This window comes from Coregonus clupeaformis, chromosome 38 (assembly GCF_020615455.1).
Source record: "Coregonus clupeaformis isolate EN_2021a chromosome 38, ASM2061545v1, whole genome shotgun sequence".
NCBI lineage: Eukaryota > Metazoa > Chordata > Actinopteri > Salmoniformes > Salmonidae > Coregonus > Coregonus clupeaformis.
This window is the reverse complement of record NC_059229.1, coordinates 132,208-158,571: the sequence shown is the minus strand read 5'-3', so window position 1 is coordinate 158,571 and position 26,364 is coordinate 132,208. Positions and strand designations below refer to the sequence as shown.

Below are 26,364 nucleotides of genomic sequence, written 5' to 3'. Positions count from 1 at the left end.
TTTATGCTTTGAAGGGGGAAATTGGAAAGTTGTTGAGAGTAAAATTGAGATAGAAAATGTATGATTGGTTTATTGAAGACAGTAACACTTACACAGCCCACATAAATACAAAGGCTACGCATACATTGTAATAGTCACAGAGAAATAAATGATTGAAGGAATGGGGAGGTAGAGAGAGAGATGGGGCTATAGAAACCATAGGCTACCCAGCATAGCCTAGCGCACTATTAGTCTGACTATGACTCATGGAATAATGCACTTTATAGCAAATACATATTTCCTTCAATGTCCCTTCATGATGACATAATGACATTCTAAACCTTTCCAACTAACAGTATTTTGCAATAGCTACATTTGACATTCGGCTACATTGCATTTAGTTGTGATGACGTGAGTTTCTTTTTCACTGTATGTTATTGTTAAGAAACAGTCACAGTGATCAATAGAATAGGGGGATTGATCAAGATTGCTTGATGGCTGCTGAAGTGAAGTCCTTATTTACAAATGGGTCACATTGTGAATGATATTTGAATAGAGAGGCCATGCATACAATATAAATGCTCAGTTCAGACTCTCCTTACACAACAACATTGTCTTTTCAGCATCACTAGTTGGGTGACTTGAGATAGGCCTAGGTAAGGCTATCCAAGTAACACAACTCCTCCATGGAGTTAAGCGCAGACTCAAGTTTTTTAAACAAACCTCCGACTCCTTCAAGTCTCTATGCGTCGATACTTCAAAATGATTGATTGATGTCAATGTAAATGATTAAACCCTTACCGTGTACCTACGCTGAGATGCCATCTTGAGTTAACAGCTTAGGGAGGCAGGTAGCCTCGCGGTTAAGAGCATTGGACCAGTAACTGAAAGGTCGCTGGTTCAAATCCCTGAGTGAAAAATCTGTCGATGTGCCATTGAGTAAGGCACTTAACCCTAATTTCTCCTGTCTGCTAAATGACTAAAATGTAGAGCAACAGCTGAGTAATCAATCAGTTGTTGGTTGTAGTTCGTCGGAGGTTCAATTAAAAAACTCTGGTCTGCGCTCAACTCCGTTGAGGTACTTGGCAAAGCTAAAGCAGGGTTTTGGCCATAACAAGAGAGGGCTGCAGAGTTAGGTTAAGGGTCCAGAAAGAGTGGGGGTCTAGGATGGGTTCCCATTGGGTCAAAAGAAGATGTTCAGAAAGAGAGAGGTTAGGGAGCAGTAAAGAGTGAAGTAGGGTTCATGTTGGGTCCTTTCTGGGGCAGAAGAGCACGTTGGTGTTTATTTGTAATCATGGTATGTGTTGGGCAGTATGCAGGAAGGGTTCCCATTGGGTCAAAATAAGAGGTCCAGAAACAGATCAGAAGAGGTTAGTTCCCGTTCTCGTTGTGTCTCTCATGTGGACATATCAACAGTGTGGAGTCCAGGTCTAACCGAAACGCTGGGTACAGTGGCTGAGAGAACAAACACCTGAACGTGTGGAGCAGGGAAACGGCGTCCGATGCCACACTATAGAATGACAACGCTCCCTTCTGGTGTTCCAAAAACACGCCGATCCGCGGGCACAGGGGTGCAGCTAAGGTCGTCTTCCGGTTATTGTGCCACGCTGCGTACCCGGCGTGCGTGCATCTTAGACGCCATGAGTTCTCGTTCCGTCCCAGCAGGCAGGGTTTTCCGCCTCCTTTAGATTAGAAAAATGTTAATAGAAAACTTTACTAGGTGAACTTGATAAGAAAACCTTTGGCTGTATGCAAAGTGACACCCTATCCCTATATAGTGCACACATTTTGGCCGGAGCTAAATAGGATGCCAATTCAGACAAAGCCTTGATTAGAAATACGTTATTACAAACAATTTTGTAACTGACATAAAAAATAATCACTAGAAGCAGCTACCTTTACGTCCGATCCCTTTGTACGTCACCCCGATGTCCACCCACCCTCCTCCCCTCCACTCCACCTCCCAGTAGCTCGCCCCTCCAAACTGGCCCTCCCTACAGAGGATCTGGGCCACGGAGTCGAAGCGCAGGGGGTGGAGGGGGTAGGACTGGGGCTCCTCTCCACAGTGAGCCCCCTGGGGACCCTCCAAGAGGAACAAGGTGGGGTGGGCCGTGTCTGGATAAAGGGACAAACGACAGGAGCCTGGGGGGAGAGAGAGATGAAGGGGTTAAAGGTAAGCGAGCGAGAGATCCATCGGGACCCTCCAGAAGGACCAGGGTGGGGTGGGCCGTGTCTGGGTCCAGGAACAGGAGATTGAGGAGATCAATGAATCAATGAATCAATCAATTAGATGCCTCAGGGCAGTAGTACTTGATTGAACAATCCATGACAATTATTTACCTGTTAGCTTAGAAGTCTCATAAACACTCAATAGCATTATCATGACCACTGGGTCCATTTCTAACAGAGATTATTGAACTAAATACACAACAGTTTTCCACGCAGTAAGAAGAACATTGTCCATATGAATGTCTGTCTGGAAATATGGCAGTCTTAATCTAATAGAACTATTATAATTAAGTACAATAAATTAACAATGCACTATTACGAAATAGCCTGGTTGCCTGGACAGAGGGACAGTGTTCTGATTGACATCTAGCCCAGACAGATATACAGTTACAGTCTGAAGGGCCCTACACACCCTACGCAAACAGTGCGACGGAGTGCCATATACGGTCCGTTCCAAAATTTGAGCCGCACAAAAGCCCGTAGAACTACGTAGAAAACGACGCTGCGTAAAGTGTGTAGCGGCCTTTAATCTAACCCAGACGGTGTGAATTATTAAACCTACCACCCGTCTCCATGATCTCACCCTGTGCATGGGCTTGTCTCATCATGTACCTGTTGTTCAAAGTGAACAATTGACAACTAAATGTCAGAAATATCATATCCACATACTATTCATGAAGGTAAAGAAAGCCCCAGACAGACATGGAGTACTTCCCAAATGGCACCCTATCCCCTATATAGTGCAATACTTTTGACCAGGGCCCTAGTCAAAAGTAGTGCACTATATAGGGAATAAGGTGACATTTGGGACACAAGCGCATTCTCAGGTTTCCCTGTCGCCCTCATTAACTGTGAAGGTGAGGAGGGGGAGAGGAGGAGGAGGAGGAGGGAAGGAGGGCATGGGAGATAGAGAGAGAGAAAGAAAGAAAGAGAGAGAGATCCCCTTTCTGAGTAGCTCTGGGTTTATGCCAACGGCATGTCAACACCTGTGTGTGTGTGTGTGTTTCTGTGTGTGTCAGTGTGTGTGTGTCAGTGTGTGTGTTTCTGTGTGTGTGTGTGTGTTTCTGTGTGTGTGTGTCAGTGTGTGTGTGGTGAAGGGATGGCGTGGTTGTCACAGGACAGGGCAGGGTGTGAAAACAAAGTCGTCTCTGGTTACCACGGCGACCAGGGCAGCATCGCCACGGTGACAAGGTATACCGGTGGCATCGTCAGGGTGACAAGGTGTATCGTGTGTAGTACTTACACCTCAGGATGGCTGCTGTGTGTGTATGTGTGTGTGTGTGTGTGTGTATGTGTGTGTGTCAGTACTTACACCTGAGGAAGGACGCTCTCATCCTCTGGTCCGCAGGCTGGAGAGAGAGGGAGGAGAGAGGGAACGATGCAGGCACTGCTACGGAGAGAGAGAGAGAGAGAGAGAGAGAGAGAGAGAGAGAGAGAGAGAGAGAGAGAGAGAGAGAGAGAGAGAGAGAGAGAGAGAGAGAGAGAGAGAGAGAGAGAGAGAGAGAGAGGAGAAGGGAGAGGGGGTAAGGAGTAAGGAGGTGAGGGACAGAAATAGGAAGGAAAAGAGATGGGAAGAAAAAGAGAGAGGTGAGAGGGGGAGGGAGGTAGAGAATGAGTCAAAGAGGAATCACCTTTACATTCCAAATGAACTTATCATATCAGAAGTTACTGAAAACTATTCAACTAACATCAAATTGACTCACAAGAAAACTATGTTGACCCCATGTAGTGAAGTGGACACATCTCACTGTCCTCTGTCAAGTGAATAATTACCAACTAATTAATGAAGTCATTATCTCACCCCTGGCCAGACATGTTCACCCTACAGCCTGAGTCTTAGATGAGAAACACACACCACAGACGTGACCCTGAGAGAGCTGTATGTGTGTGTGTGTGTGTGTGTGTGTGTGTGCGACTGTGCATGTGTTTGTCCTATTCCTCTGGGCTTACCTTTCAAACTCTCTCCACCAGACATGTGATTGGCACAGGAGCTCTCGTTCACTACAGAGAAGGAAAACAGTGTGCATTATTGGAGTCTCTGAGAGCATAGCTGTGAAAACCTGCATGCAGTTGTTTGTGTTTGAGTATAAACCTGTGTGTGTGTTTGTGTGTGTGTTTGTGTGTGTCTCTGTGTGTGTGTGTCTTGACTCCCCCTACCCACGCAGCTGATCTTGTCCACTTCCTCTCTACAGAGTTCCTCCATGCGGGCCCTGAGGTGGGACAGAGCTCTGCGGGCTGCACTAAAGCCTTCTGTGGGGAGGATGAGAGGGGCTCGGGGGCGCCGTCCAGTGGGCGGGAGGACACACAGCAGGGGAGCAGCCTGGGGATGGAGAGAGGGAGGGAGGGATGGAGGAGAGAGGGAGTGATGAGTGGAACATTTTGATCATGTCACCGTTGGTTTCCTCTCTCTCATGGTTTAGGCTGTTTGTCTCACCGTCCTCCTTTTACTCCATCTCTTCCTCATTTCATACTTCTCTCTCCTTCATTTTTCAGCTTGGCTCTTTCTTTCTCTCAATTATCCCTCCCTTTTCCCATCAGTTGCTCACTGTTTCTTCTCTTCTTCTGCTCTTCCTTCTCTCCCCTCACTCTTCCCATCCCCCTCTCTCCTCCCCCCACCTGTAAGAACTGAGCATTATCCTCCGTCAGTAGCTGTCCCATCCCCCTCTCTCTCCTCCCCCCACCTGTAAGAACTGAGCATTATCCTCCGTCAGTAGCTGTCCCATCCCCCTCTCTCTCCTCCCCCCACCTGTAAGAACTGAGCATTATCCTCCGTCAGTAGCTGTCCCATTTTCTTGTCTCTCCTCCGCAGCTCCTCCAGTTCTTTCTCCAGGGTCTCCAGCTCTCTCTCTGCCCTGCCCAGGACAGTTCTCTCCCGGGCCTCCAGCCTGGCCCTCACCTCCCCCCTGGTCCTCTCCAGACAGAGGGCCAGGTCCACGAACAGGGTATCGCTGTCCTCCAGGACTAATGCAGCTGATGCCTAGGTAAGGAGAGGGGAGAAGGGACTCAAAATGACGGAAAATAAAGGGGCAATGTTTTCAGTAATAAGCACCAAGAAAGTAAACATATACATTTAAATAATGTTGGTTTCATTGGTTATTTGTATTTTATTTCAAACCATATGTCTGAAATGTACTTTTATTTGTTTAACAATGCCAGGGGAATAGAGAGGGCTGAACGGTGTCCTGGCTTGCCATTGACAGAGAGCAACAACATGGCCAGACAATAAAGATGTAGGATCTTAATTTGACCCACTGACAGTTTGCTACAGCAGGAAAATAATCCTGCAGCAACATGACATTTGAATTATGTAGATTATAATTAATGGACATTTTTGTTTGGGTTGATACATTTTTCGTAAGGGAAAATCAAGTCTGAAATACCAGAGTGGAAATTACAAACTTCATAAGCCTTTTTAAACCTCAAATACACTACATGTTTTAAATGTCTTACATTGCAGGAAAGTTCTCCTGCAACAGGGTGATCAAATTAAAATCCTACATCTGTAGAACTTTTCTCCCCTTTTGTGTGCAACCGTGTTGGATCTTGCCTAGCCATCTTGTTTCAAGATGACCACAATGGAAATAAATCCCAGACTTTATTGTGTGTTATCCTCCATGATTTTACTCATGTGCATGTATGGCTTTTTCAAGTTTTATGTGTGCTTGTTTTTTAAATGGTTGAATTAATAAACTAAACTAAACTTCCAGATAGCAGCGGTTTTATGTGGTGGGGCGACTGTCTGTACTGCAGTCCAACTCCGCACTAAAAGCTATTTAATCTGATGACTATTCACTCTGCTTTGTGTGTCTGTGTCTCTCTCTCTCTGTGTGTGTGTGTGCGCACGTGCGTCCGTGTGTGTGTGTGTGTGAACCCCACCTTGACGGCCTCTATGCTCTGTTGAAACTCTTCCAGCTCCCTTTCTCTACTCCTGATCCTTCCATGTACTGACCTCTGAGAATCCTGCAACTGAACCTGAGAGACAGAGAGAGAGAGAGACAGAGACAGAGACATAGACAGAGAGAGAGAGAGAGAGAGAGAGAGAGAGAGAGAGAGAGAGAGAGAGAGAGAGAGAGAGAGAGAGAGAGAGAGAGAGAGAGAGAGAGAGAGAGAGAGAGAGAGAGACAGAGAGAGAGAGACAGAGACAGAGAGAGAGAGAGAGAGAGAGAGAGAGAGAGAGAGAGAGAGAGAGAGAGAGAGAGAGAGAGAGAGAGAGAGAGAGAGAGATGGAAAGAAGGGGGAGGGAAAGAGACACCCCCTTTTGCCCTCAGAACAGCCTTAATTCGTCAGGGCATGGACTACAGCATGTCGAAAGCATTCCACAGGGATGCTGGCCCATGTTGACTCCAATGCTTCCCACAGTTGGCTGGATGTCCTTTGGGTGGTGGACCATTCTTAATACACATGGGAAAGAGTGAAAAACCCAGCAGTGTTGCAGTTCTTGACACACTCAAACTGGTGCGCCTGGCACCTACTACCATACCCCGTTCAAAGGCACTTCAATCTTTTGTCTTGCCCATTCACCCTCTGAATGGCACACATACACAATCCATATCTCAATTGTCTCAAGGCTTAAAAATCATTCTTTAACCTGTCTCCTCCCCTTCATCTACACTGATTTAAGTGGATTTAACAGGTGACATCAATAAGGGACCATAGCTTTCACCTGGATTCACCTCGTCAGTCTATGTCATGGAAAGAGCAGGTGCTCCTAATGGTTTGCCCACTCAGTGTGTTTTGCATATACGTATATAGCGGACAATGAATCTTGGTCAGAATTCCAGTCTCTATAATTAGAGCAGTATTAGTGCCATAACAGCACAATAGCCCCATTAGTGACATACACCTACAGCAAGTGCCTACTTCTCTCCTTCTCTCCTGGGCCCCTCGTATGGGAGCGATACCCCAGATAGTATAGCCTGCCCACAACAGAGGGAGTACTGTGGGGTGTTTTCCAGTGACGTAACCAACCTGCATCAAACTGGTGCAGAGGGATATCATCTGCCACAATTCATAGGCTGCCATATCAGCCATTTTGCATAGGCTACTTATCATCTATTCAGTTGTTAGGGATAGTGGCAGTTTGTTAGCCTGCAGGTCCCAGATATGTTTTGTGCCAACCATAGACATTCAAACTAGGGTGCCAACTCTTTGTCGCTCATTACCATGCCAAAATGGAGTTGGCAAGAGCACCAACATGTCTGGGACCAGGCTAACAGTTTGTACTCCTAGGTGGAAAGATCAACAAGTGTTTTCAGGAAACAACTTTGTTTTTAATCAGTTTTAAATCACCTGAGTGATGAGTAGGCTATGCAAAATTGTGAAGGTCCTTGAAAAGCGCTATATAAGTCCCATGTATTATGATTATGATTATTATTACTACCTGTTTCCGCGCCCTCTGCGCGTCGATGCTGTGCAGTTCCTCTTGGTCAGACTCGCACAGCAGACAGTCGCCGCTCCACGCCACCGCATCGCCCCCGTCGCTGCCGCCGCCCTGCTCCAGGCCCAAACGGTGCTGCGCGCACAGCCTTTCCGCCAAGCTCTCCACCGCGGCAACAAGTTTATGCCGCCGCAACGTCCCCACGTCGCGGTGCGGCAAGACGTGGAGCTCGCAGAAAGACGCCAAGCACACCAGACACGACTTGAGCGCTTTCAGTTTGTTCTCAACCGGGCAAAAGTCGCACGGAACGTCCCCTACGCCGCCTAGATAGAACTCCGGCGCCGTAGCCAGTTCGTTCAGTTTGAGTTTGTCCACTACCTCTTGTAGCACCGTGTTCCGCCGTAGCACCGGTCGAGGGCTGAACTCTTCCCGACATTGCGGACAACTGTAGTGACCAACGTCGGCTTGGTCCCAATAACAGTTGATGCATGCCATGCAGTAGGTGTGTCCGCACTGAATGGACACCGGATCCTTCAAGATATCCAGGCAAATAGGGCACCTGAACTGGCTCTCCGTTACCGAGATATTTGCCTCTGCCATATCGGTGATGAGTTTTCGTATGTTCTCCCTCTTGAGCCTCCGCCAACGTCAAACCAGTCTCCCTTTACCGTATGACTTCAACTACCGGTACATGCACAGAGGCAGCCTAATTCCCCGTAATAAATGCACAATAAATAATAATACTACTACTACTCCGGAGTGGCGCAGTGGTCTAAGGCATCGCAGTGTTAGCTGTGCCACTAGAGATCCTGGTTCGAATCTAGGCTCTGTCGTAGCCGGCCGCGAACGGGAGACCCATAGGGCGGCGCACAATTGGCCCAGGGTAGGGGAGGCAATGGTTGGCAGGGATGTAGCTCAGTTGGTAGAGCATGGCATTTGCAGCGCCAGGGTTGTGAGTTCGATTCCCACGGGGGTTCAGTATGAAAAAAGTAATAATAAATAATGTATGCATGCACTAACTGTAAGTCGCTCTGGATAAGAGCGTCTGCTAAATAAATGTAATAAAGGCACATACAGATTATTGGTAATAATACAGGAATTCCCCATAATAAACGAAGAATAATATATAGTCTATGATAATAACAGACACACACACAAGATACTAGAATATTCAGTTTTAATTTAATGAAGTATACTGTACATGGATATATTTCATTTTTATTCACATTATTAAAAGAGTAGGATATTTGTGGGACGGAACAGTTCATGGAAATAATATTTAAGGTGTGTGTGTGTTGGAGAGAGAGAGAGAGAGAGTGTGTGTGTGTGTGTGTGTGAGAGAGAGAGAGAGTATGTGTGTGTGTGTGTGTGTGTGTGAGAGAGAGAGAGAGCGAGAGCGTGCATATGTGTGTGTCTGTATTAGCCTTGAAGCTCTGTGATGTCCCAGACGAAGTTGAGAGATAGGTCCTTCATCCTCTCCTGATAGATCTGGTCAAAACGTTCACTCTGGGCCACCGTCAACGAGTTCTTCCAGTCTCCTATGGTACCTGAGAGAGAGAGAGAAAGAGAGAGAGAGAAAGCTAATGCTATGCTTGATGTACTTCTAGGTCTAGGGGGGCTCCCTCTCTGACTGGAAGGGGGGGTCTAGGGGGGCTCCCTCTCTGACTGGAAGGGGGGGTCTAGGGGGGCTCCCTCTCTGACTGGAAGGGGGGGTCTAGGGGGGCTCCCTCTCTGACTGGAAGGGGGGGTCTAGGGGGGCTCCCTCTCTGACTGGAAGGGGGGGACCTAGGGGGGCTCCCTCCCAGACTGGAAGGGGGGTCTAGGGGGCTCCCTCTCTGACTGGAAGGGGGGTCTAGGGGGGCTCCCTCTCTGACTGGAAGGGGGGGGTCTAGGGGGGGCTCCCTCTCTGACTGGAAGGGGGGTCTAGGGGGCTCCCTCTCTGACTGGAAGGGGGGGGGTCTAGGGGGGCTCCCTCTCTGACTGGAAGGGGGGGGTGTCTAGGGGGGCTCCCTCTCTGACTGGAAGGGGGGGTCTAGGGGGGCTTTCTCTCTGACTGGAAGTTCTATAAAACGCCTTAAATACACCCCCTCTCTTTTCTGCTCAATTTCAACAATAAAGCCTCTAAACATTTCTAGTAGGAAATCTTATTTTCCTCACCTTTTCGTAGGAACTTCCCCTTGTTCTTGTCTTTGACGTGATCAGGCAGGAACTCATAGTTGGCCTTGTCATCTTTCTTCATGTTATTGAAGGTGACTCTCTCCACTATGCTGTCTATAGCTGCATCAGACAGGCTCTTCCCTACAAACTCAGCCAGACGCACTACCACTGACCTCAGGTCCTGTTGTAGCAGGACACATCAAATAAAACCAAAGTGTCATGTAACTGAACAAAATTATAAACACAACATGTAAAGTGATGGTCCCATGTTTCATGAGCGGAAATAAAAAATCCCAGAAATCTTCCATACACACAAAAAGTTTATTTCTCTAAAATGTTGTGCACACATTTATATACATCCCTGTTAGTGAGCATTTCTCATTTGCCAAGATAATCCATCCACCTGAAAGGTGTGGCATATCAAGAAGCTGATTAAACAGCGTGATCGCTACACAGGTGCACCTTGTGCAGTTTTGTCACACAACGCAATGACATAGATTTCTCAAGCATTGAGGGAGCATGCAATTGGCATGCTGACTGCAGGAATGTCCACCAGAGCTGTTGCCAGAGAATTTAATGTTAAGTTCTCTACCATAAGCTGCCTCCAACGTCGTTTTAGAGAATTTGGCAGTAATTCCAACTGGCCTCAAAACCGCAGACCACAAGTATTTATGTCTGTAATAAAGCCCTTTTGTGGAGAAAACCCCATTCTGATTGGCTGGGCCTGGCTCCCCAGTGGCTGGGCCTGGCTGCCAAGTGGGTAGGCCTATGCCCTCCAAGGTCCACCCATGGCTGCACCCCTGCTAAACACGTGTATGTGACCAATATAATTTGATTTGATTTGATTTGCCCAGTCATGTGAAATCCATAGATTAGGGCCTAATGAATTTATTTCAATTTACTGATTTCCTTATATGAACTTTAACTGGGTAATATCTTTGAAATTGTTGCATGTTGCGTTTATATTTTTGTTCAGTATATTTGTGATATGCAAAAAAAACTCAAATTTGATATTATTAGTACCCAGATTCCGGCAGGTAGTCTGGCGGATAGGAGCGTTGGGCCAATAAACGAAAGGTTGCTGGATCGAATCCCTGAGCCGACAAGGTACAAATCTGTTATTCCCCTGAGCAAGGCACTTAACCCCCAACAACAACTGCTCCCCAGGTGCCGATGACGTAGAAATCGATTAAGGCAGCCACCTGCACCTCTCTGATTGAAAGGGTTTGGACTGAATGCGGAAGACACATTTCAGTTGAATGCATTCAGTTGTACAACTTACTAGGTATCCCCCTTTCCCATATATACTGCAGCTGTTATACCAGTCAAGTTTGACGTTTAGTTCAGCTGGATACATATAAAGCTATACCTGTTGCATAACTTGTTGCAGTAGTAACAGATGCATAATTGATGTAGCCTACTGTATCTTATAACAGGTCAGCGGTGTAGGTATTCATGTGGTACAAATATCTTTTAATCAGTGTAAATGTCTGTTACCTTGATCATCTCTTCATAGCTGAGGAACAAGATGTTGTATTTGTCCTGGTTGTTGTACCATCATCTGACATGGTCGAACCAGCAGCCACCAACCACTGTAGAGATGGGTTCACATAGGACAACAGACAGTAAGTGTTAGTCAGTGTGTGTTAGTTTTTAGTTAGCTTATGGTTTTGTATGATACTGTGTTACACTGATGAAGCCAATTTGGCCAAAGAAGTGCCATTTGATGGAGGGACTGGGATTAGTAGCACTCACTCCATCCACAGAAGAACTTGTCCAGCATCTCGTCATAGTGTTCTGGACTGTCCAGATTCTTCATGAACTTAGAGAAGTGGAAGTAGGACACCAGGACGTCTTTAGGGTTCCTGGTCACATAGATTACCTATGGAGGAGACAGGGGAGATATACGTTAACAGTGTGTAGTGTGTATGGAGGAGATAGGGGAGATATACGTTAACAGTGTGTAGTGTGTATGGAGGAGATAGGGGTGATATAGAGGTAGCCCTTTCCTGCAGTCAAATGACCAAAAGCGCCCTCTAGTGGCCTCATGGGTGGAATGTTATTCATATTTTTCATTAATAAACTTTTTTTTTTTTACACAGAAAATCCGGTGTTTCTATGTCAAACGGTTTTGTTCTATTTCAGTCTTCTGTGATGTAAATAAAGTGTAATATTGGGATGCAAACTTAAAATTGAATACAATTCAACTCTATATCTGACATGGTGTCAGGTGTCAGTGTGCAGCGGTAGGACGGAGTCAGGCTCAGGACACAGAACTGAGTAATAGACTAACTTTACTTGAAAAACAACAAATCTAATTTCCACGCAGGGAAATACATCAGCTCACAGCAGTCATAAACACCAAACAAAGAACAATCACGCACAACACCATGAGGGAACTAGAGGGTTAAATAGGGAAATAATCATACGTGATGGGAACCAGGTGTGTACAATAAAGACAAAACAAGTGGAAAACAGAAACGTAGATCGGTGGCAGCTAGAAAGCCGGTGACGACGACCGCCGATAGCCGCCCGCACAAGGAGAGGCACCAACTTCGGCGGAAGTCGTGACACATGGACTGATTTTTTTAAGCCCATAACCATGTGTGTGAGGTGTATACTTTTGTTTCAAAGTACAGTCGTGGTCAAAAGTTTTGAGAATGACACAAATATTAATTTTCACAGTCTGCTGCCTCAGTTTTTATGATGCCAATTTTCATATACTCCAGAATGTTATGAAGAGTGATCAGATGAATCCCTCTTTTCCATGAATATGAACTTAATCCCCAAAAAACATTTCCACTGCATTTCAGCCCTGCCACAAAAGGACCAGCTGACATCATGTCAGTGATTCTCTCGTTAACACAGGTGAGAGTGTTGACGAGGACAAGGCTGGAGATAACTCTGTCATGCTGATTGAGTTAGAATAACAGACTGGAAGCTTTAAAAGTGTCACACCCTGGCTCTGGGGACTCTATATGTTGAGCCAGGGTGTGTAGTTTCTATGTGTTTTGTTCTATGTTCACTATCTAGTTTTGTATTTCTATGTTGGCCAGAGTGGTTCCCAATCAGAGGCAACGAGTGTCGGCTGTTGCTGGTTGTCTCTGATTGGGAACCATATTTAAACAGTCTGTTTTTCCTTAGTGTTTGTGGGATCTTCTTCCGTTTGGTTTGTTCCGTGTTGGTTGTGTTAACCCTAGGACTGCACGTATCGTTTGTTGTTTGTTGTTTTTGTATTATCACTTAAGATAATAAATATGTTCGTTCATCACGCTGCGCCTTGGTCTACTCCGTCTAACGATCGTGACAAAAAGGAGGGTGGTGCTTGAAATCATTGTTCTTCCTCTGTTAACCATGGTTACCTGCAAAGAAACACGTGCCGTCATCATTGCTTTGCACAAAAAGGGCTTCACAGGCAAGGATATTGCTGCTAGTAAGACTGCACCTAAATCAACCATTTATCGGATCATCAAGAACTTCAAGGAGAGAGGTTCAATTGTTGTGAAGAAGGCTTCAGGGCGCCCAAGAAAGTCCAGCAAGCGCCAGGACCGTCTCCTAAAGTTGATTCAGCTGCAGGATCAGGGCACCACCAGTGCAGAGCCTGCTCAGGAATGGCAGCAGGCAGGCGTGAGTGCATCTGCACGCACAGTGAGGCAAATACTTTTGGAGGATGGCCTGGTGTCAAGAAGGGCAGCGAGGAAGCCACTTCTCTCCAGGAAAAACATCAGGGACAGACTGATATTCTGCAAAAGGTACAGGGATTGGACTGTTGAGGACTGGGGTAAAGTCATTTTCTCTGATGAATCCCCTTTCCGATTGTTTGGGGCATCTGGAAAAAAGCTTGTCCGGAGAAGACAAGGTGAGCGCTACCATCAGTCCTGTGTCATGCCAACAGTAAAGCATCCTAAGACCATTCATGTGTGGGGTTGCTTCTCAGCCAAGGGAGTGGGCTCACTCACAATTTTGCCTAAGAACACAGCCATGAATAAAGAATGGTACCAACACATCCTCCGAGAGCAACTTCTCCCAACCATCCAAGAACAGTTTGGTGACGAACAATGCCTTTTCCAGCATGATGAAGCACCTTGCCATAAGGCAAAAGTGATAACTAAGTGGCTCGGGGAACAAACATCGACATTTTGTGTCCATGGCCAGGAAACTCCCCAGACCTTAATCCCATTGAGAACTTGTGGTCAATCCTCAAGAGGCGGGTGGACAAACAAAAACCCACAAATTCTGACAAACTCCAAGCATTGATTATGCAAGAATGGCCTGCCATCAGTCAGGATGTGGCCCAGAAGTTAATTGACAGCATGCCAGGGCGGATTGCAGAGGTCTTGAAAAAGAAGGGTCAACACTGCAAATATTGACTCATTGCATAAACGTAATATAATTGTCAATAAAAGCCTTTGACACTTATGAAATGCTTGTAATTATACTTCAGTATACCATAGTAACATCTGACAAAAATATCTAAAAACACTGAAGCAGCAAACTTGTGTCATTCTCAAAACTTTTGACCACGACTGTAGATTTGTTGAAGACTACCAAGAAACACTCTGTGTGACCCTGATTTAGCCCACTGCAGTAAAAGGTTAATAGTGTGTATGGAGGAGACAGGAGTGATATTTACATTTTACATTTTAGTCATTTAGCAGACGCTCTTATCCAGAGCGACTTACATGAGCAATTAGGGTTAAGTGCCTTGCTTAAGGGCACATCGACAGATTTTTCACCTAGTCGGCTCGGGGATTAGAACCAGCGACCTTTCGGTTACTGGCACAACGCTCTTACCCACTAAGCTACCTGCCGCCCTAGGGTTAACAGTGTGTAGAGTGTATGGAGGAGACAGGGGTGATATAGGGTTAACAGTGTGTAGAGTGTATGGAGGAGACAGGGGGGATATAGGGTTAACAGTGTGTAGAGTGTATGGAGGAGACAGGGGGGATATAGGGTTAACAGTGTGTAGAGTGTATGGAGGAGACAGGGGTGATATAGGGTTAACAGTGTGTAGAGTGTATGGAGGAGACAGGGGTGATATAGGGTTAACAGTGTGTAGAGTGTATGGAGGAGACAGGGGTGATATAGGGTTAACAGTGTGTAGAGTGTATGGAGGAGACAGGGGTGATATAGGGTTAACAGCGTGTAGAGTGTATGGAGGAGACAGGGGTGATATAGGGTTAACAGTGTGTAGAGTGTATGGAGGAGACAGGGGTGATATAGGGTTAACAGTGTGTAGAGTGTATGGAGGAGACAGGGGTGATATAGGGTTAACAGTGTGTAGAGTGTATGGAGGAAACAGGGTGATATAGGGTTAACAGTGTGTAGTGTGTATGGAGGAGACAGGGTGATATAGGGTTAACAGTGTGTAGAGTGTGTAGAGTGCATGTAGGAGACAGGGGTGATATAGGGTTAACAGTGTGTAGAGTGTATGGAGGAGACAGGGGTGATATAGGGTTAACAGTGTGTAGAGTGTATGGAGGAGACAGGGTGATATAGGGTTAACAGTGTGTAGAGTGTATGGAGGAGACAGGGGTGATATAGGGTTAACAGTGTGTAGAGTGTATGGAGGAGACAGAGGTGATATAGGGTTAACAGTGTTTCGAGTGTATGGAGGAGACAGGGGTGATATAGGGTTAACAGTGTGTAGAGTGTATGGAGGAGACAGGGGTGATATAGGGTTAACAGTGTGTAGAGTGTATGGAGGAGACAGAGGTGATATAGGGTTAACAGTGTGCATGTGTGTGTTAATAGAGTGTGTGCGTACGTCCCTGCAGGTGTGCCTACATTATAAGTATGTTTATCTCTCTAGCTTTCCCACTCACTGCTGTACCTGCCTGACTGAAGGCATAATACTGTATGTGTAACCATCTAACCCCACTCACTACCGTCTAACCCCACTCACTACCGTCTAACCCCACTCACTGCTGTACCTGTCTGACTGAAGGCATAATACTGTATGTGTAACCATCTAACCCCACTCACTTTGGCCTTCTTCTTGTGCAGGACCTTGGGCATAAGGTGCTGTTGTAGATGGGAGCAGAAGAGGCGTGGAGAGGACCTCTCGCTGTAGGTCTTCCCCTTCTCCAGGAACTCCAGCCAGGGCATCCTCACATAGGTGATCTGGTTAGCCTCCTCTGGAAAATCATCGTCAAACATCAGGGTGATGATACGCTGGGTCCATACTGTACCTGGGAGAGGAGGGGAGGGAGAGGAGGGGAGGGCAGGGGAGGGAGGGAGGGAGGGAGGGAGGGAGGGAGAGAGAGAGCAAGAGAGAAGAGAAGGACACAGGTCATAAAGAGCACCTCACAGGTTCTGTCAATAAGGCTGCTGTCCATGCTACCAACCCTTTGTCCAATACTACACTGACATTACATACTGTAACCTGAGCACAGATAACACACCCTACCACATATAACTAGTAGATGGGCTATAGACTGTAGCTCTTGAGAGTAGCCAAGTACAGTATATTATAATTAAGAAAAAGGCCTGAGGGGGTGTGTTATATGGCCCCAATATACCAAGGCTAAGGTCTGTTCTTAACCACGACGCAACGCGGAGTGCCTGGACACAGCCCTTAGCCGTGATACAGTGGGGAAAAAAAGTATTTAGTCAGCCACCAATTGTGCAAGTTCTCCCACTTAAAAAGATGAGAGAGGCCTGTAATTTTCATCATAGGTACACGTCAACTATGACAGACAAAATGAGAAAAAGAAATGCAGAAAATCACATTGTAGGATTTTTCATGAATTTATTTGCAAATTATGGTGGAAAATAAGTATTTGGTCAATAACAAAAGTTTCTCAATACTTTGTTATATATCCTTTGTTGGCAATGACACAGGTCAAACGTTTTCTGTAAGTATTCACCAGGTTTTCACACACTGTTGCTGGTATTTTGGCCCATTCCTCCATGCAGATCTCCTCTAGAGCAGTGATGTTTTGGGGCTGTCGCTTGGCAACACGGACTTTCAACTCCCTCCAAAGATTTTCTATGGGGTTGAGATCTGGAGACTGGCTAGGCCACACCAGGACCTTGAAATGCTTCTTACGAAGCCACTCCTTCGTTTCCCGGGCGGTGTGTTTGGGATCATTGTCATGCTGAAAGACCCAGCCACGTTTCATCTTCAATGCCCTTGCTGATGGAAGGAGGTTTTCACTCAAACTCTCACGATACATGGCCCCATTCATTCTTTCCTTTACACGGATCAGTCGTCCTGGTCCCTTTGCAGAAAAACAGCCCCAAAGCATGATGTTTCCACCCCCATGCTTCACAGTAGGTATGGTGTTCTTTGGATGCAACTCAGCATTCTTTGTCCTCCAAACACGACGAGTTGAGTTTTTACCAAAAAGTTATATTTTGGTTTCATCTGACCATATGACATTCTCCCAATCCTCTTCTGGATCATCCAAATGCACTCTAGCAAACATCAGACGGGCCTGGACATGTACTGGCTTAAGCAGGGGGACACGTCTTGCACTGCAGGATTTGAGTCCCTGGCGGCATAGTGTGTTACTGATGGTAGGCTTTGTTACTTTGGTCCCAGCTCTCTGCAGGTCATTTACTAGGTCCCCCCGTGTGGTTTTGGGATTTTTGCTCACCGTTCTTGTGATCATTTTGACCCCACGGGGTGAGATCTTGCGTGGAGCCCCAGATCGAGGGAGATTATCAGTGGTCTTGTATGTCTTCCATTTCCTAATAATTGCTCCCACAGTTGATTTATTCAAACCAAGCTGCTTACCTATTGCAGATTCAGTCTTCCCAGCCTGGTGCAGGTCTACCATTTTGTTTCTGGTGTCCTTTGACAGCTCTTTGGTCTTGGCCATAGTGGAGTTTGGAGTGTGACTGTTTGAGGTTGTGGACAGGTGTCTTTTATACTGATAACAAGTTCAAACAGGTGCCATTAATACAGGTAACGAGTGGAGGACAGAGGAGCCTCTTAAAGTCTCCTGAGTGGCGCAGTGGTCTAAGGCACTGCATCGCAGTGTTAACTGTGCCACTAGAGATCCTGGTTCGAATCCAGGCTCTGTCGCAGCCGGCCGCGACCGGGAGACTCATGGGCGGCGCACAATTGGCCCAGCGTCGTCCAGGGTAGGGGAGGGAATGGCCGGCAGGGATGTAGCTCAGTTGATAGAGCATGGCGTTTGCAACGCCAGGGTTGTGGGTTTGATTCCCACGGGGGGCCAGTATAAAAAAAAGATGTATTCACTAACTGTAAGTCGCTCTGGATAAGAGCGTCTGCTAAATGACTTAAATGTAAAGAAGAAGTTACAGGTCTGTGAGAGCCAGAAATCTTGCTTGTTTGTAGGTGACCAAATACTTATTTTCCACCATAATTTGCAAACAAATTCATTACAAATCCTACAATGTGATTTTCTGGATTTCTTTTTCTCATTTTGTCTGTCATAGTTGACGTGTACCTATGATGAAAATTACAGGCCTCTCTCATCTTTTTAAGTGGGAGAACTTGCACAATTGGTGGCTGACTAAATACTTTTTCCCCCACTGTATATTGGCCACATATCACAACCCCCTGAGGTGCCCTATTGCTATTATAAACTGGTTACCAATGTAATTATAACAGTAAAAATACATGTTTTGTCATACCCGTGGTATACGGTCTGATATACCACAGCTGTCAGCCAATCAACAATCACCCAGTTTATAATCAGGCTTATATCAGGTTATAAGACCAATAACCAGATAGGTACATGGCTACTCTCAAGAAGAGCTATGTGGCCTAAGAGCAACAACTGTACATTATAATCAAAACAGGTTATAGCACAGATAAATATAGGCCATATATCTCTTGAGAGTAGCCACAGTTCAGACAGGAAACACCACGTATTCGTTTAACCATTTATTCGAAAGATTACAGGACCTGCAGTAAGTTGTCTTGGCGTTAGGCTCTCCTCCTTCGGGGTAGCTCACCGCCAGAGCGTGCATCATGTTAAGATGATGCTAATTACAGGCAGTGAGCAAGGTACACTGTACCAATCCCCCTGCAGGAAGGAAACCCAGAACCTAACAGGTGGAGGCTGGGGTGATGGGCGGTGCTAGAAAATGTTATCCAGCACGCAACAGCAGTAGAGGCAGCAGAGAATGAGTGATCATCTATATAGACCGCCATATTAAGGTAGGAAGTGTTGGTAGAATATGATTGGTGCGACGTCAGCTGATGCATTGCTGAAGCCAATACAAGGGTTCTCTGTATGAACTAGCGCTGCGCTTGATTACACAGTGTTCCTGCTATTCCCTGTGGCTCAGAGCTAGCCTCTTGTTCCTTACTCAAACCTCAGATACCATGCTGGAGGAACACATGGGCTTCTGTACTTACTAAAATAGCAAAATAGAAAACAAAAACAGATGTGTGTGTGTGTGTCTCACAGGTTATGTGTTTGTGTGTATGAGTGCATGCCTGTGTCTGCGTATCCATGTCTGTGTCCATATGTGTTGTTGTAACCATAATAATATTGACAGTCCAAAGGAAAGATGGCTGTTTGCAGCGTTTTGGCCTCTAGCCAAGACTAACTATTGCACAATCCTTCAGAGTGAGAGAGCAGACTTACTGGTCTACAGACACTGGGCAATATAGAGCTGAGAGAGAGAGAGAGATAGATAGAGAGAGAGAGAGAGAGAGAGAGAGAGAGAGAGAGAGAGAGAGAGAGAGAGAGAGAGAGAGAGAGAGAGAGAGAGAGAGAGAGAGAGAGAGAGAGAGAGAGAGAGAGAGAGAGAGAGAGAGAGAGAGAGGGAGAGAGAGAGAGAGAGAGAGAGAGAGAGAGAGAGAGAGAGAGAGAGAGGGGGAGAGAGAGAAGGAGAGCGAGAGATAGAGAGAGAGAGAGAGAGAGAGAGAGAGAGGGGAGAGAGAGAGAGAGAGAGAGAGAGAGAGAGAGAGAGAGAGAGAGAGAGAGAGAGAGAGAGAGAGAGAGAGAGGGAGGGGGGAGAGAGAGAAGGAGAGCGAGGGATAGAGAGAGAGAGAGAGAGAGAGAGAGAACGAGAGAGCGAAGGAGAGGGGGAGAGGGAAGGAGATGGAGAGAGAGAGAGAGAGAGAGAGAGAGAGAGAGAGAGAGAGAGAGAGAGAGAGAGAGAGAGAGAGAGAGATATGGGGATATACTGTAAATGTCAATTTTCGTACAGTTTGTTGTCAAAGCAAGGCAAACGTTAGCCAATATGCTTCAGATGAAATAGCCTACCACAAATAGTTGCATTATCATTGTATTTTTTGGCATGTATTAAGGATCCCCATTAGCAGCTAGTCTTCCTGGGTCCAAACAAGATTAAGGCAATTACATCCCTTTTTTTTTTTTTTTTACTACGTCATACAACAAACATATTATTAGGTCACTACTCTACCACTACTTATCTACAATGCAACATTTATAATACCACAATATTACAACATTACAATGTACGTGTGTGTAGAGTGTGTGTTAGCATGTGCAAATGCGTGTGTGTGCCTGTGTGTGTCTCTTCACAGTCGAAGTTGTTCCATAAGGTGTAGTTTAATCTGTTTTTTAAATCTGATTTTACTGCTTGACTGAGTTACATAATGTGGAATACAGTTCCACATAGTCATGGCTCTATGTAGTACTGTGCCTTTCCCAGAGTCTGTTCTGGACTTGGAGACTGTGAAGAGACCCCTGGTGGCATGTCTTATGGGGAATGCCTGACTCTACCTGGATCATGTTGGAGAGGCTTCCATTAAAGAGCACCCTCTGTGTTCTGTTAGACAGGTAACTGTCGATCCACGATATAGCAGGGGATGTAAAGTCATAACACGTTTTTCCAGCAGCCGACTATGATTGATAATGTCAAAAACTGCACTGAAGTCTAACAAAACAGCTCCCACAATCTTCTTATTGTCAATTTATTTCAGCCAATCATAATTTGTGTAAGTGCCGTACATCTTCCCTATAAGAATGCTGAAAGTCAGCTGTTAATTTGTTTACTGTGAATGTTGTCTTATTCATGCTTTAATTATAACCCACTCAATTTGTAATAGATGTGCAAGCACCAGTCATGTTTATTAGACCTCTGTAGTTACTTTCAGTGTAAAAGTAATACTTTTCAATAATCTTCTTACCTGATTTGGGGAAAGTGACAAGGAAAACATCACTGTCCCTGATCTCAAAGTGTTCCAAGCTGTCGATATAGTCCGTGGTTAATTCTTGCGTGTCATCCACGGGAAACACCTGGCCTTTATACGTAAACAACTGGTCACCGAGAAGCTTATATTCTTGTTGAGCCATTTAAAAAAAACGGTAATATAAAACGGTAAATAATGGGAAAAACAGCTGGAACCAATTGTGGTCAATATGCATTGGTAGCCAGCCAGGCAGAAAGGAGAGTGATAGGTAACCGAGGACGTTTTCTAAGAATGAGTGGGCTTTATGAGTGAAGTTCACGGGTTAATGAGAGTAGGCTTCTTCAGTTAACCTTTGTACAGTAGCATTGCCCTGTCGTAACTCTACAGTTTTATTCAAATCGAGTTTGTTTGCAAAGATAATACATTCACTGATCGTATCTCTCTTGTAAAACACTTTTTAAATTAAGCTTGTCTGGTCTGCCCTTTTATGTAAGGGGGTTGAATAAAAAAAGAAATAGCAATCTGTTTGCCCAAATAGGCTAGTCAATTTGTAATTGTTGCTGGGTGAGCAATAGACTACATTTATTATGTCATTGTGGCCATGACCTTTGAGCTTCCAGTGGACATAGCTCTCTCTCTCTCTCTCTCTCTCTCTCTCTCTCTCTCTCTCTCTCTCTCTCTCTCTCTCTCTCTCTCTCTCTCTCTCTCCTTCTCTCTCTCCCAAACACACATGCACACACAGATGCACACACTTTCTCTCTCTCGCGCTCTATTTTTCTAAAGTATTGTACTATACTGCCATCTTCTGTAAGATCTCAGAAAGACACCGAATTACAAACGAAAGAGTCAATTTCCATTAGGCAATTTACCTTGGATTATAATTAAATTCAGGTGAACCAAGTGCTGTCGATTCAGATCACTGTAAGAGAAGAGACTTGTTATCAACACCCAGCCACTTATTACTGTGAGTGTGTGTGTGTGTGTGTGTGTGTGTGTGTGTGTGTGTGTGTGTGTGTGTGTGTGTGTGTGTGTGTGTGTGCGTGTGACTGTGTGACTGTGTGACTGTGTGAGTCTGTGTGTGTGTGTGAGTCTGTGTGTGTGTGTTACTGGCTAGATCACATGTCCATAGACAATCCCTTGATGTTCTTAATGATGATATATGACGGGTAGCAGTGAAGAGGATGAACAACAGATTTTCATAAAGAAGCCTTAATATAATTGATTAGCAGTCTGACCGTGGGTGAAGTCCTGTACTTAATCAACTGAATACTCCAGTGTCTAGAATAATGTGAACCTCTCTTTCCCCCAGCTGTCAAGCAGCAGCTACTTTGAACTGAAAATCCACTGGACTCTAACCCAGTTGTATAGTTCAACTGTTGAGGTATCCAGTCATATAGGTTACCTGTTGAGGTATCCAGTAATATAGGTCACCTGTTCAGGTATCCAGTCATATAGGTCACCTGTTCAGGTATCCAGTCATATAGGTCACCTGTTCAGGTATCCAGTCATATAGGTCACCTGTTCAGGTATCCAGTCATATAGGTCACCTGTTCAGGTATCCAGTCATATAGGTCACCTGTTCAGGTATCCAGTCATATAGGTCACCTGTTCAGGTATCCAGTCATATAGGTCACCTGTTCAGGTATCCAGTCATATAGGTTACCTGTTCAGGTATCCAGTCATATAGGTCACCTGTTCAGGTATCCAGTCATATAGGTCACCTGTTCAGGTATCCAGTCATATAGGTCACCTGTTCAGGTATCCAGTCATATATGTTACCTGTTGAGATGTCCAGTCATATAGGTTACCTGTTCAGTTATCCAGTCATATAGGTCACCTGTTCAGGTATCCAGTCATATAGGTTACCTGTTGAGATGTCCAGTCAAATAGGTCACCTGTTCAGGTATCCAGTCATATAGGTCACCTGTTCAGGTATCCAGTCATATAGCTCACATGTTCAGGTATCCAGTCATATAGGTCACCTGTTCAGGTATCCAGTTATATAGGTCACCTGTTCAGGTATCCAGTCATATAGGTCACCTGTTCAGGTATCCAGTCATATAGGTCACCTGTTCAGGTATCCAGTCATATATGTTACCTGTTGAGATGTCCAGTCATATAGGTTACCTGTTCAGGTATCCAGTCATATAGGTCACCTGTTCAGGTATCCAGTCATATAGGTTACCTGTTGAGATGTCCAGTCAAATAGGTCACCTGTTCAGGTATCCAGTCATATAGGTCACCTGTTCAGGTATCCAGTCATATAGCTCACATGTTCAGGTATCCAGTCATATAGGTCACCTGTTCAGGTATCCAGTTATATAGGTTACCTGTTGAGATGTCCAGTCATATAGGTTACCTGTTCAGGTATCCAGTCATATAGGTTACCTGTTGAGGTATCCAGTAATATAGGTCACCTGTTGAGATGTCCAGTCATATAGGTCACCTGTTGAGATGTCCAGTCATATAGGTCACCTGTTCAGGTATCCAGTCATATAGCTCACATGTTCAGGTATCCAGTCATATAGGTCACCTGTTGAGATGTCCAGTCATATAGGTTACCTGTTCAGGTATCCAGTCATATAGCTCACATGTTCAGGTATCCAGTAATATAGGTCACCTGTTCAGGTATCCAGTCATATAGGTTACCTGTTCAGGTATCCAGTCATATAGGTCACCTGTTCAGGTATCCAGTCATATAGGTTACCCGTTCAGGTATCCAGTCATATAGGTTACCTGTTGAGGTATCCAGTCATATAGGTTACCTGTTCAGGTATCCAGTCATATAGGTCACCTGTTCAGGTATCCAGTCATATAGGTCACCTGTTCAGGTATCCAGTCATATAGCTCACATGTTCAGGCGTGTGGTCTTACCTTAATACCTTAATAAAGTGTGTGGGCGTGCGTGCATGCTTGCGTTTGTGCATTCAGGTGGAGGGTGGGCGGTGAAGAGGTGGATTGTCAGGTACTAACCCCCCCACAGACACACACATACCCCTGTCCCACCCCATTAATTAGCTCTCTCTTTCCCACACAAGGTCACTCTATCTACCCTCCTTCTGGAGGTAAGTACCGCCCTGCTGAGTGGTTCCTTCCATGCTACAGGGGATTAGCGCTCGACTTCAGCCCAGCCTCAGTGCTCCGTATTCAGGGTCAGATGACCATGTCTCCCCTGAGTGATGGAGGAATTTGTTGGCGCTACTAGCCCCGAAAGTGCACTGCACTAGAACAAGAAATTAAGATTTTCGTTATTCAAATGATTGTGTAAAAGTCACATCAGTTAATTTGTGAAGATCTTTGAATCGCCTGGCTTGACCTAAATTTCTATATAGGATGGGAGCCCATCCATAGCTTACTGTTCGCCATTTACATATTACTGTAATTCGGCTTTATGGGAATCAGACTATTTGTAGTGTATGGAATGTGAATGTGACTCTGTAGCCTACAGTGCTGTAAGTGCATTGTCTAATTAATATAAATTAAGCCTTTGTCACATTTTAAAGTGCATAAATAGTTATTTATTCATGTATATGGTAAAGGAATTGTAGGATAAATATTTTTCATGTATCTCCAATAAAAAGCCACACTTGAACACAGTCCAATCCCCTGTCTGGGTCAGCGTCCCAAATGGCACCCTATTCTCTATTTAGTGCACTACTTTTTACCTGGGGGCCTATAGGGAATAGGGTGCCATTTGGGACGAACCCTTGGTCCTCTGTATAGATTGGGGTCGAGATACAAAGCCCTGCTAAAAGGATCCCTTGACTCTCTGGATCTTTGTTCAAAGTGGGGAGCAATGTACTTGCCGTTTTAAAAGGGCCTTTTCAGCTAGGCCGTAAACCGATCCTGGGCCTTGCCTAGCCGGGGTATGCCCAGGACGTCTAGGGTTTACCTGGGGGACCGAGCGGGGGGACGTGGAAGTGGGTGGAGGGGAGGGAGGAGAAAGAAAGAAAGAGCGAGAGCGGGGGGATGTGGAGATGGAGGGAGGGAGGTGGAGAGGTGGAGGAGAAAGAGAGAGAGAGAGAAAGGAAGGCAGCTGGTCAGTAGGAGTGATGCGAGGGATGGAGGGATGGATGGTAAGTAGAGAAGGCTGAGAAAGGACAAACAAACAAAGGTGCGGATAAGGGTTACGTGTTTCTCCCCTCTCGTTGATCCTCTGGTGAATTAATTGTATCAACCTCTTTCTCTTTCTTTTATCGACCTCTCTTTCTCTCTTTTATATATAGGATAGCCTATATACTGTATGCAAAGACAAGAACGAGACTACAGTAATGTGATGCTTACTGGGATACAGACAGTGTTGTGTGAATACTCTACAAGCAAAAATATTGCATGCAAGACTGTCAAACTCTGAATATTAGCCTAATGCAGAATCCGATTTAGAGCCAAACAAAGGTCCAGAGTTTTGCCTGGGGCAGGTCACAACTCCTCACCCTATGAACTGTTCTGAGAACCCCCGCATCTCTCCCACTGCAATTAGGACGGGTTTGATGTGTGACAGGCCTATGCTTTTCCGATTGACTGTGGCCTATGCAGTGATTAGGCCCTACTGCACGCCGTAATTTAGGCTCTAATTGGCAATGCTTGGTGAACATGATATGGGCAATGGGCATGCATGATGATTGATAATTCATCAAATCCATCTCCAGTGTGATGACATTCATTAACCTATACTAGCCTATGTGCCTCTCTCTCGACATACATTAACCCCTCTAGCCTCTGCCAACTCCTTATCAGCCTCGACTATTCATTTATTCATACTTCAGCACAAGCCTCCGCACGCTATGCAGTTGCCTTGCTGCTTACTTCCCCGCATCTACAGATGAAGGCTCCGTCACAAATACAATCCTTTCCCCTACATAGTGCACTACATTTGCCCAGAGCCCTATGGCCCTGGCCAAAAATAGCGCACTAGGGAATAGGGTGCCATTTGGGACGCAGCGGGATAATTATTTGGCCATTGCCAATAACAGTTAAGCTCCTAGTCATGTCAGAAATGGACCGAACCTGTTGAGGATTAACTGGTAAACAGTCAGGGCTTTTGTGCCACATGCGAGAACTCATCTCTGGAGCGAGATTCTCTCCCTGGAGAGAAAGAGAGAGAGATAGAAAGAGAGAGAGATAGAGAGAGGAAGATTAGATGAGTCTTTACAATGAATGTTCTCATTCAAAAAATAGCACATTCTATAGCTTGTCTGACCGGTAGTGTGCTATCGGTTTCAAAAGCTGTCGGAAATGGTCTTTTCTATTTTAGAATGTAGTTTTGGGGGGGATTCTTTAAAATGGTGTGTCATAGCCTATGGATGGAGCCTCTGGTAGATGTGCACTGACTAGTGGAAGTGTCACTAAAACGTTTTTATTCATCAAACGTTATGTTACTTTATCTTACGAATACAATGTTAAAATTGGTAAATGGATTAAAACAATAAAAACTTTACTAAATCCCAACGGGCTTTAAATTGTTATCTTTACTGTTAATTTGTCATTCAAATTACGCACGGTGCCTTTACGGAAGGGAAGTGGCGGAGTGATTGCA

At 45.4% G+C, this 26,364-nt stretch overlaps 2 protein-coding genes across 3 annotated transcripts; both read right to left on the bottom strand.

The window, feature by feature from the left end:
* Positions 1-52: 52 nt before the first annotated feature.
* Positions 53-8,360, bottom strand: LOC121554006 (E3 ubiquitin/ISG15 ligase TRIM25-like). 2 transcript variants are annotated; one of them, XM_041867436.2, is made up of 8 exons: positions 7,589-8,360; positions 6,085-6,180; positions 4,955-5,185; positions 4,366-4,528; positions 4,159-4,209; positions 3,521-3,598; positions 1,876-2,121; positions 53-1,661 (listed from the first exon to the last, which is right to left on the bottom strand). In XM_041867436.2, exons 1-8 carry the CDS (start codon positions 8,183-8,185, stop codon positions 1,351-1,353), a joined length of 1,773 nt encoding a protein of 590 aa, XP_041723370.2. In that variant the 5' UTR covers positions 8,186-8,360; the 3' UTR covers positions 53-1,350. The 2 variants fall into 2 exon arrangements, with proteins under 2 accessions (XP_041723370.2, XP_045067581.1); XM_045211646.1 differs by having other exon boundaries at positions 3,521-3,595.
* Positions 8,361-8,745: 385 nt separating this feature from the next.
* Positions 8,746-21,139, bottom strand: LOC121553906 (amine sulfotransferase). The gene is given in 6 exon segments (XM_041867287.2): positions 8,746-9,132; positions 9,743-9,923; positions 11,240-11,334; positions 11,498-11,624; positions 15,728-15,933; positions 20,826-21,139. Coding segments are annotated over 6 exon segments (903 nt in total). The 5' UTR covers positions 20,992-21,139; the 3' UTR covers positions 8,746-9,004.
* Positions 21,140-26,364: the final 5,225 nt, after the last annotated feature.

What these genes read in the sequence shown, in the direction of transcription:
- LOC121554006 (XM_041867436.2), bottom strand. Translation starts at nt 8,185, where the DNA reads ATGGCAGAGGCAAATATCTCGGTAACGGAGAGCCAGTTCAGGTGCCCT. An exon ending in TGGTGGAGAGAGTTTGAAAG is followed by an intron (nt 3,599 to 4,158) that starts GTAAGCCCAGAG and finishes CTCTCTCCGTAG; the next exon opens with CAGTGCCTGCATCGTTCCCT. An exon ending in GAGAGCGTCCTTCCTCAGGT is followed by an intron (nt 2,122 to 3,520) that starts GTAAGTACTGAC and finishes CTCTCCCCCCAG; the next exon opens with GCTCCTGTCGTTTGTCCCTT.